Below are 12,055 nucleotides of genomic sequence, written 5' to 3' on the forward strand. Positions count from 1 at the left end.
GGAGCAAGTTGGTCCAAATGAAGTGTGTACTGTCCCATCTTTAATAGATAAGTTTTTTGTAAATCCCATTTAGACCTCACAGAAATTTGAGAAGTCGTCAAAAGGTTATACTGTTGTTATTCCGCTGTGGTAATTTTAACCACTGACTCTTCATATCCTCATCCTTTGGAAGTGTTTAAAAAGAGAATTTTCTTTTACAGAGCAGAAAACAATGTTTTAGCAGTTTAAAATGATCTGATCGCATACAGAAAAGCAAAATCGCGTTTAAGGGTTAGAAGAATAGAAATTTCCACCTACCAGTGTTACAGGCGCTTGCGCTATTGTATGTGCTCTGTTTAATAAACTCCCGACTTCTAAGATCATCTAACTGCGTGACGTAAATTACATTAACGATGCAATTTCATGTGCTTCAGTAATTTATTTGCGTTAAATAATTTTACCACATACAGGATTTTAAATTAATCGCATGAGCAACGCATTGATATTATATGTATATAACACTCAAATATGAACCACTGGACCAACCAGGCAAGTAGAAAAAAAGTAGGAAAAAAGTTGGTTGACAAGTGAATGTAAACAGTTGAGAAATAATATGCATGTGTAACACTACATTCAGTTCGGGTATTAAAGTGACAGCAGCCTTAAATACCTGCTGCTGTCTGTGGCATTAATATTACTTAAAGTCCCTGTAAAGTCATTTTAAAGTATGTGTTCTGAGTTTGTCACACCGCAGAAAAATGTGTTATTAACCACCCAGCCAAATTTGAATGATTAAAAAAATCTGCAAGTAAATGAAATAAGTTATCAAAATCTCGAAAAAATAGGCAGCGCTCTCTGCTCTCAAACGCTGGGGGCGTGTCTGCTGTCGGCGCTGAAACCACACCCACTCGCGAGAGCTGCCGTCTCATCAAATGACTTGTCTAATGAGTCAAACATACTGATGCATATAAAAATAATCATTTAGAGGGTTGCAAATTTTAGTAGAGTTACTGTGGACTACCTACTAATTATAACATAAGCAAACTCGGCAACTTACACTCATTGGTGGGCACGAACTGCCGAGTGTTGTCAAGTCGACAAATGACGGTGCTTCGAGACGGGAGGATGAAGGCCGGGACGGGAGAGACTCTGTCCGGCCCCATATATCATCGGTTATCGGTGGGATGGTGGGGCGGTGGGAAGGCCGAAGCGGGAGGGGGGCCGAGGTCTGTTCAGTCACGTTCACCAAAAACAGCGGATTATCTGTGAATCCCAGCTGTATGATGAAAGTTTGTACAATTATCCGGTGTAGAACGATCACTTTAGAATCCTTCATATCATCGTTTTAGGACATTTAAATAAGGAGACAGAGCATATTGTATATTATAACAACCATGTAATATGCATTTGCGTGACCAAGGCATTACTACCTAAATGTGCAAAGGGCTGTATAACTGTAATGACACTCGAGATTGAGCGAGTGAACCGCTGTAGAGTTAGAGGTGGTGCCACGCTCGGTGCGTCATCAACAGTTATATAGTGTTAGGGGAGGGGCTATGCTCGGGGGTCCAAGTGCATCATCAGACCCCCGTTTTAGCTCCGCCCAAAAAATCCTGAGCAGAGATTTGGTGAAAAACTGTTTAACGCTCTAACTTCAGAATTAAGCATTACACAATTCACAGTCTTTGTAATGTGTTTCAGCAATACATTTGTAACATTTATAAAGTGTTTAGAAAGAATTCTCAGAATTGACTTTACAGGGACTTTTAAACAACAAAAGTCAAAAAGAAAATCACTCACTGTAAGAACTTCCTGAAAAACTTAAAGCACTTTTTATTCCATGTGTCTTTGTTCTATTGTGTTTGTGCTATTGCTTGCAATTCATTTATTTGTTATTGTTGTATTGCTGACTGTTCATTTGTCTTTAATAATTTTTGAACTTTATATTAGTTAAGCTAGTAGTTTTTGCTGTGGTAATGAAACTGGAAATGAGAATTGTGAAATTTAGTTTGTGCAAATTTTAACATCAACATGTTTTCTTCCACAGGTTTCAGCATCAAGGCAGTGCCATTTGAAAATGCGATACTGAATGTGAAGGAACTAGGAGGTAATAAGAACAAATAGACTTTTTTAATCAAAATGTCATAGCTTGATCTAGCGAAACGACACACTTCTTTCTGATGATGTATCCAGACTTTTTTCAGTCATAGGCCACTTAAAACCAAGGTTGCATTCATCTGCCTCAATTTTTTGACTGCAGCCTTTACGTCTAAAAATCCAGTCAACAACTGATAGGCAGTCAATAACCGATAAGCCCTACCCTACATTTACACTCAAATGAACATCTTTCACTACACAAGATCTTTACTTCCATTTCCACTTTAATATTTAATGCAGTTTTGCTTAAAGGGGTGGTCCATTGCGATTTCACTTTTTTAACTTTAGTTAGTGTGTAATGTTGCTGCTTGAGCATAAACAGTATCTGCAAAGTTACAGCGCTGAAAGTTAAATGCAAATGGAGATACTGTCTTTTAAAGTTATGGCAGTTTAATGCCTACAATTATGACTGGTTTGGACTACAACAAGCTTCTTCCCGGGTTGGTGACATCATAAACCCTGCAATTAACATAAACACTGCCCCCGGGAACACGCAACAAAGTGGGCGAGGCCATGTCGCATGCATACAAGTCTTCTTCCTAGGGACGCTGGACTTTGGGAACAATGTTTAAAATTTGTTTAATTCTGTTCCTGACAATTATAATACTAATTTAGCTGTCTGTGCTGCTCATTTTATGGAAGACAGCTTCCAGAATCTAAATGAGTTCAATGCTGGATTTACACAAAGGCTATTACGAAAAGATGAAGCAGTTCCCACTTTAAAAGCAGAAGCTTCTGTTTATGGGCCCCAACCTGTAAGTATGTTTTATTTTTTTATAAAGTTATATAGTTTCTGGGACATAAACAAAGACCAACATGGTTTGGCTTCTCTAGCCAATTAGCTAAATTCTAATTTATACTTCAACAAATGCCAACAAACTTCTGTGTAATCACATCAGCGAACTTCTGTTGGTGTTTGTTGGCATTTCTGTTATCAGTGTTCAGCATTGTTTCATATGTACAGTTTTTATGTTGTGTTTACCCACATGCTCGTTCATACTATAAATTAAACAATACCTTTACAAAAATGCTACTACTCAGTCATGTATTCAGCTACAGTAAAGCTTTAATCAGAACACTATGGGGCAGCAGTAACATTTACATGTAACAGCATAACTAAACACTTTGACACAAATGCAAACAAAAATACTTAACATTCATAAACATACATTAAAAGCTGTGCTTGCAGAGGTTCTGCTTTACCCTCTTCTTTATTACTGCTATCTGGGTCTGATTCGGGCTCAAATTGATACGGCAATATTGACGCCATTATTTACATTTCCACCGAAGCAAAGATTGGACTTTGACTGTAGCACATGCAACGTTTGCCCGTAATGGTAAGGAACGTGGCGTTTCCAGACAACGTAAATCGTAACAACGTATTCCGGACAGCGAATCACAATACACGGGGCCAGCTAACCAATCTCAGTCCATTGCGTATTTCTGAGGGAGGGACTTCATAGAACCAGGAACTCAACAGAACATTTTTAGGAGAAGGGAAACAGCGGTGAAGAATAAAGGTAAAATATATGAAAAATATGCTGTTTTTTTTTAAAAACAAAGCATCTGTAATTATCTGTCATAATTACATAGCTGTCTCATCTCCATCATTTACAGAGTCAGTTTAAAAAAAATACTGAATTCTATTCTGTACAGTATAATTATAGAAGTTGGTTTAGCTTAGGTTATTTAATGCTTGTGAAGAAGAGCTTGACATTATTTTTCATGTCAGACATTCATGTCAGAGTTGATTTTTACCTAATATAAATTTAATATTTAAATTGTCAATCAAAATCTCATCCTCCTTTATCCTCTCCATTTTACACATATAACTTATCTGACAGGATGGTTCATTTGGACCAGATACAAGGCCACAGATACAATGTTGGAAGATGCTTGTTGTTGTAGGATTGCTGAACAGAAAGAAGTCTGTGGAGAGAGAAATAAATCAGAGCCCAACTCTGTTTATGAGAATGTTAGGGGAGCTTGTCTTTGAAGTGATTTATGTGTTTTGTGGGACGCGGGGGGACATTACAGGTGCACTCTGTATCATGACAAGTGGCCCTACCGACGCAACAGAATCAAGAGCCCACTTTAAGAAAAACAACAGGGATAGAGAACACAGTAATCCATGGGGAGGCCTGACTAAATCTGAAATGCATATGGAGGGCCGTGAAATGAAACTTCTCCACTAGGTGAGGTCAGAGCCCCCGGGGATGTTTTTAATGGATTGCGGCCTCCAGTGTTCTTTAAGATGAGGCTGATGTATCACCTGGAGCAGGACACATCTGCTCTGACTGAAAGTTTGCAGAGTACCTGAAAGGGAATACAGCTGTAAAAGATGTGTTGTGCGTGTGTTTTTATGTTGCCCCATGAACTGCCTTCCTTTGGTCATTGATGCATATAACCTACTGAAATGTCTCTACTGTTGGTGAAACTTTATTATTCTTAGGCTGTGCATCTAGATCAGTGGTTCTTAACCTTTTTTGTCTCTAAGGCCCAAAATATTTCTTCATTTATTCTTCAAAAATTTCTTGAGCATTTCCGAGAGACTTTGAACCAGCCTGAGCCAAAGAACACTTTTGTTTTTGACCCCAGGGATTTCTTCCCAGAACTGCAAGTGAAAACGCACACTTGATGAGGTGGTGCAAGCAGTGAAAAAAATTGAAGAGCAGCAAGCCAGCAGGTCAAGACTAGATTCCCGCAATACTTCTGAAATATGGCGGAGTTAGTGTTGTACAAGCAATGACACAGCTGATGAATAAATGTTGGGAAGAAGAACAAATACCAGATAAGTGGCACCAAGGCATGATTGTGAAGTTCTGGAGAATGGAAACATAACTTACTGTAGTAACTGCCGTGGTATCGAGCTACTGTCAGTGCCAGGAAAAGCTTTTTGCACTGTCCTGCTAGTAAGGCTTTGAGACGCGGTTGATGCAAAATTGCTAGAAGAGCAAGCGGGATTCCGGCACGGCCGGTCTTGCACAGAACAAAACTTCATTCTGTGCAACATCATTAAATGGTGTGTTCAATTTCAACATCCTCTCTGTCAATTTTATTGACTTTGGGAAAGCATTCGACAACATTCACCTCGATTCACTCTGGCAAATCTATCATAACTTAAAGTGTTGCTTCCAAACTGACACGGGAACATCTGAGATCTTTGACGTTGTGACAGGTGTCAGGCAAGCATGCATTTTGTCACCCCTGCTGTTCCTGCTCACCATAGACTGTCATGCGGAACACAGCAAGTGGAAATGACTGCATAATTTCAAGGACAGACCAGACATGTTTGGCTGATCTGGACTTTACAGATGATATTGCATTACTAGCAGAGTCACGGGAGAAGCTACAGCAACTTAACACCAGGTCAGAAAGGTTTGTGCTTAAGATCGGTCTGTGGATCAACATCAAAAACATCCAAGTGATGCAATTGAGCAGGAAAGACACAAATCTACTGATGCTAGTCACCATTGGCAATCCGCCGCTTGCTGATATAGACCGGTTTACATACTTGGGCAGTGTGATCACACAGGATGGTGACGCAGAGCCAGACGTAAACCAGCGCATTGGCAAGGCAGCCAATTTGTTCCAACGGATGCGCAACATCTGGATATTACCCAGCATTAGCATGCCACTCAAGATCCGCCTCTATCCACCTTTTTCCTGATGAGCCTACAACATTTTAGATTATGAGAGGCACTTCCGGTTTGGGGGAGTTCCACTCAAAAAGACTGAAACAAATCATTTCTAATCATAAGGTTGCAAATAATCCTTATCTGTCAGTTTGACTGAACAAGCTGTAAAATTTCCTTCACATTTGGTTTTCAGATGTCAGGAGAATAATGTAACACTTGGGGCCAGATTTACTAATGGCTTGCTCCAGCGCAAACCCTCTTTTGGTGTTAAAAAACTACTGTTGGGATTTTACTAAAAACAAGCAGTGCAAAATTAGCGCTGAAAATGTGTGGACGGAGTTGTTTTTGCGGCTGATCTTATTGCATATGCATTTATAGGAGTTTCCCTTTCAGACACAAAAGTTATTGGAGGAGAGTATTTACATGAATCACGCAACGCGATTTACTAATGTTTATGCTAGTCGATTTACTGGTATTTGCGCCATTATATAATGTCCAAAAAAAGCTGTCTTAACCCATTTTGCGACATGACTGCAATAGTTGTGGCTAGGAGGAGACACCGCAGAGAACAAGAGAGCGCATGATAGAAGGGAGAAAATATTTTTCACTCATATTAATTTCTTTGGAATGCCAGCGGAAGACGTTATCCGAACATATCATTTGCGACCCAATGCTAATTTGCACTACTCTTGGTAGATTGCGTTGGTCATTATGTAAATGATTTGACCGCATCTGTGTTCTTTAATTTGCGCGTCAGCAGTAGATCATGCGCAAAACTTGCCACTCCCATCTGCGCATTTGTGGAATTGCGCTCATGCTAATTTGCCCGTTTAGCAAATCTGGCCCTTGATATTTTAATTTGACATGGTATAACAAAAATATAAATTCCAAAAGCTCTTTTCAGTCGCTGAATTCTCATTCATTCATGGTTTGTTGTAGTAATTTGTTAATGCTTTTACACTTTCAAATTGCCTTTTAATGTTCGATGGTTGAAGGGTGAGTAATGTCATCTCATTGTACCCAGTTTTTGAAAATGCTTATTGCGTTCATAAAGCGAACTGATTGTTTACAGTTTAATGGGAGTTACTCCTATAATTCGCACAAAGCATCATGGAGCGTAGGAAAAAGGAGAGATCTGGAAAAACAGTGTGCATTGACCACAAGCTGGACGCTTTTCAACAGCATTGCCTCAAATGCATTATCCGAAGAGATTCTGCGCAGGGCTAAAACCCACAGACTTTCCACTATTGTGTCTGAGCGTTGCATCAAACTCGCCCTCTTTTGCTATCCTTTTTTGTAGGGATGCACAATTTGTTTCCGCCAAAAATTATCAGCTGAAAATAAATGGCGCCCTGCCCCACCCCCTCAATGTTCAGTGCCCAGATTTCGTTCTTGCCCTAGCCGTTATCACTGCGTGGTGTGATGCTCTGCTCAGTATTCATCTCTATGCATATGCGCTCCACTCAGTTGCTCACGGCCCATGGTTTTTATGGTTCGCACCACAATTTCACTCAAATAACACTCCGACATGAAATTTCTATGTAGTAGTATTCTGGTCTCTGTTTGCAATAGCCCTGCTGTGCTGTAACATGGTGTGGTATAGCAGTGCTGGGCAATGCTGTTAAAGTGACGCTACCCTCTCATTCACTGATCTGCTCCCCACTACGCTCTGCTCACATGCTCTGATAATGATGGCTTTGTAGGACTATACATGAATTGGATAAAAAAAAAATTTGAATCAAAAAATAAATCTGTTAAAGGCAGGTAAGGTGAATTGCTTCATAAACATTTTTGCTATGCTGGTTGAAAGTCTCTTCACAATCACTAAGTTAAGTGGTCTAAATGTATTTATACGTATTTCGTATTATCTAAATGTATTTATATATATATCGTATGTGGAAGGTGTTGGACCATTAAATGTTCGTCCAATCATAGGTTGTCCTACTTGCCTGTCAGCGTATGTTTTTACATACCCTCGAGCACATCATACATCATCAGCGCATTTCATGCTATGCAGAGTTATGACAGACGCCAGTCATGAGCACCAGAACCAAAACAGCAGCCACGTTTTAAAAAATATTTGTAGCTTTAAAGCTACAACCACCAAACTCGAGTCAGACCTTGATACTGATACTTGATACTCGGGATGCTATATCTTTTCTAACTGATCAGACTTTTTTGGATGGTTTTTGTTAAACTATCAACACTACGAAAAGTCCCATAGACTTTCATTGAGGGAGGTCAAAACTTTTATGCAATAACTCTAAGGCAGGGGTTCCCAAACTTTTCAGCCCATGGCCCCCAAAATAAAGATGCCAGTGACTCCTCGACCCCCACTGTCCTCGGAGGTGGTTAAAGTATACAAACGTTGTGCGCAATGGCGCACACGCACTAACGCCTGTTTCACACATACTCTGTTTGCAGTGCGCATTGTTCTGTGCCCATATTAACGGATTTCACACTGCACACGGATGCAGTCCGGCATTGCGTTCCAGGAGCGGTTCGTCTGCAGCAGTGCAGTGATCATTTACGCACAGAATTAGCGCTGAATTAAAACGACAGTGCACTGTTCGCATTAAAATAAACATGTATTGACGCAAAAAAACTAGTAATTTCACCATAGATTCATATAGGCTCACCACCCGAAATTGGGAGTTTTTTCCTGTGTCCCGCAAGACTTAACCCTCTGGAGTCTGAGGCTGATTTTGGGCCCTGGAGAAGTTTTGACATGCCCTGACATTTGTGCTTTTATCAGTTGGTTATAAACATATTAATGACAAAAGTGTCATTACACTGTATTCAGCACAAACTAGGCTACCATAATATGTGAGGAACATGTATGTACATGTTTGTGTTTTTAAAGGAATAATGTTTATGCGTGGTTATTGGAGAAAAAAAAAAAAAAAAAGTAACAAACAATACCTCAAAATGCATACTAAATATTTTTTCACAAGACTTTTGAGAATTGTATATTTTAGTGTAGAGTTTTTGCTTCAAAATGATGTGGAAATGATCCTCCCTACTCTGACACATAAAACATTGTATTGATTTTAAATTTCTAAGACACTTTTTGTTTGGGTAGGCCATATGCGAAGAGGTGTGACTCTTCATGAATAATGAAGTGATTTACACCTGGGGAGATTAAGACCCTGCCCCTAATGAGCCGCATAATGAGCCATTCAGTCAGGAATGTGACTGAGTCAACTAAGAAAATGCAAAGACAAGTAATATCATTGTTTTTTTTTCTTTTTTATTTAAAATAAAGTTAACAATATAATCCACATATAAACTAGGGTCAAAGGCACATTTTGTGTATACAGGCAAATAAAGGTAAGGTTTATAAAAAAAAGCCCACTTTTACACCCTATACATAACCTGCTTGATCACATATAGATAATCTTTGCAGCCCAATGGTCAGTGAGAGGTGGTGAACAGAGAATCTGAAGTCACACATCTGTGTGCCATTTTTGAAAACAGTTCCTTTTCAACTGAAGACACAAGTAAATGTCACATACCTGGCATTTCCAAGGTGTGTCTTGCCTTTTACCAAGCTGTACTTTGCAAAGCATGCAGTTCCGACGACCAGCGGTGGCATTATTCCTTGCATCTGATGTCAGCTCTGCTCCTGGAACCGGTACATGGTCACTTTTGGTCTGTTTTGGAGCTGCTTTCTGTGACGACACACCACAGAGCTCTGCAATAAGCTGTTCTATGAACTCTTTATGGGTCATGGTATCGTATAGGTCTTTGTGTATAATGAAAGCGTTTGTGGCAGCAATGTCCAGGAAGTGTAGAAAGATCTTTCTGTACCACTTCATTGTTTTGTGTTGTGTTGTGTAGTATTGTATCAGCTGATCAGACAGGTCGACACCCCCCATGTGTTGGTTGTATGCAGTCACAGGTGCAGGACACGGAAATGTCTTTGTCCTCCATGTACCTTGTGATTTCACCCTCCTCTGCACAGTGTCTCCACTATAAGCAGCATGGATGGTAGAACAGACAGATATATGATGATTTATCATATATATGATATATCATCATCAAATATATTATATATATATTATCATAAAATATGAATCTTATGAATATTATCATCAAATATTATCATCAAATATGATGATTTGCTACTTATGAAACATTTCTGAACAATTGTAAACAATAAATGTTTCTTGAGCTGCAAATCATCATATTAGAATGATTTCTGAAGGATCATGCGACACTGAAGACTGGAGTAATGATGCTGGACATCACAAGAATAAATGACTTTGTGAAATATATTCAAATAGAAAACAGTTATTTTAAATTGTAATAATATTTCACAATATTACTGTTTTTACTTGAATAAATGCAGCCTTGGTGAGCAGACGAAACTTATTTTAAAAACATGAAAAATCTTACAGATTTCAAACTTTTGAACGGTAGTGTATATAGGCCTACCATATAGTGGGTAAAAGTGTACTTACTCTTTCTCATTTCCGCCTGTGTTGCTGCGTGCCCTCCTAGTGGGAATTGCAGGTGAATGTGAGAGTGATGGATCCACATTCCTAAAAAAAAAATTGTCCAAAAAAACCCTGTTATTATTAGCATATAAGATAATACTCTCATACCATTAGCTATGCATAACTGACAGGAAAGTAACAGGTATACAAGCATGCTGTATATGTCTGTCAATTGGCCATTACCGGACAAAGTGTGCGAATGTGTAAACGTTTACAGTCTGCTATATCAGTTAGCACATTTAGCAAATAGCAACATGTTCGCGCATTTCACAACCAAGCATATTTTAGCACATTCACGCCTATCATATACGCTACTTAGATACGCTATATATATATTTATAGATAGATGTAAATATAAGGCAAATATAGATGTACGCTTATATATAAAAAAAAAACACGTCAAATAATTTAAGTATAGCAACAGAAAAGCATTCTATTTATAAGCATTTTTATGAGATAAAGTTTTATATATATATATATATATATATATATATATATATATAGATAGATAGATAGATAGATAGATAGATAGATAGATAGATAGATAGATGTAAATATAAGGCAAATATACATGTACGCTTATATAAATAATTTAAGTAGGCCCTATATCAACAGAAAAGCATTCTATTTATAAGCGTTTTTATGAGATAAAGTTATATATATAGTTATATAGATAGATGTAAATATAAGGCAAATATATATGTACGCTTATATAGAAAAAAAACACGTCAAATAATTTAAGTAAAACTAAATCACTTACTCATCAGAAACTGTATCTTCAGCTGGATCAAGTTGCTCTTCAAAATGCAGACGTTCATCGTCAGAGTCGTGTTCTTCTTCCGAGGAAAGTGTGAACTCTTCCTCACTGTCCAGGACCATCTGAAGAGCCTGCTCACCTGTGTAGTGTGCCATCTTCCAAACGCGAAGGAAAGCGAATGAATCTGATGAAACTTGATGCTTTTTAAGACGCTGTTAGGGGCATTTACAGTTTGCATAGATCGCCTCAGCACATTATCTTATGAATAGAGCGCTCTGCGCGTGGGCGGGCACACATTAAAGATAATTAGGTCAGACAGGAGAAACAGTACCTCTCTTTACTTTTATACTGATTACATAAAGGGAGAATATTTGTTTTAGAATTTATTTGTTTTGTTTAAAAGTAGATACTTAAAGCTTTCCAAAGACATATCTCTCATGTCCATGTAGCATGTATAAGCCATCTATTTTAGTTACTTTTAGTGACGTTTTAGAATGATGTTTGCAGAGACGGCAGGACAGCACACCCTGTATATTTTATTTATTTTTAAAAAGCACAAAGTTTTATTTTGATTGTGAGTGTACACAAAAAAAAGAAGACATTCTATAGTTTCAATTGATATATTACTTATGTCTCTATGACAAAAAATGACGGAGTATTTTAAGTCTGTTTTGCTGCAATATGAAAAAAAAACTGCATAACGCGCCAGCGCGTTTTTAGACCTCAGAGTGTTAACTAGTGTCCCGCATTTCATTTATGTCTACATTTTTTTTATCCCTGAAATTACAATACAACAGTAAGAAATATAATAAAAACTGTGACTGGCATTTAAAAATCTATTTGTGCAGCCATCATATTCTAGCTGTGAAAATAACCAACCAATGCAATCATAGAGAGAGGTTTTCCCACTGATGACAACTGAGTGGACAGCGCAAAGGGATGTGTGGGCCTCATCAAAGTCAGTAAACACAACTACACCAGCAAGGATTTCATCTCACATACTAGATAAGAACCTCAAGAGCTGC

The 12,055-nt window shown here is 38.3% G+C and overlaps 1 protein-coding gene across 6 annotated transcripts in view; it reads left to right on the plus strand.

Annotated features, from left to right (window-relative positions):
• The window catches only part of arl15a (ADP-ribosylation factor-like 15a), a 212,349-nt gene that overhangs the window by 113,703 nt on the left and 86,591 nt on the right, over positions 1-12,055 (plus strand). For 5 of the 6 annotated variants that reach the window (XM_048188208.1, XM_048188209.1, XM_048188210.1 and 2 more), the window contains one exon: positions 2,027-2,086. The exons of the other annotated variant lie outside the window; for it this stretch is intronic. In XM_048188208.1, coding sequence (XP_048044165.1) covers positions 2,027-2,086 — 60 coding nt within the window. The remainder of the gene's footprint in view (positions 1-2,026; positions 2,087-12,055) is intronic. 6 annotated transcript variants of the gene reach the window in all.

Source organism: Megalobrama amblycephala, linkage group LG4, assembly GCF_018812025.1.
Source record: "Megalobrama amblycephala isolate DHTTF-2021 linkage group LG4, ASM1881202v1, whole genome shotgun sequence".
NCBI classification, from domain to species: domain Eukaryota; kingdom Metazoa; phylum Chordata; class Actinopteri; order Cypriniformes; family Xenocyprididae; genus Megalobrama; species Megalobrama amblycephala.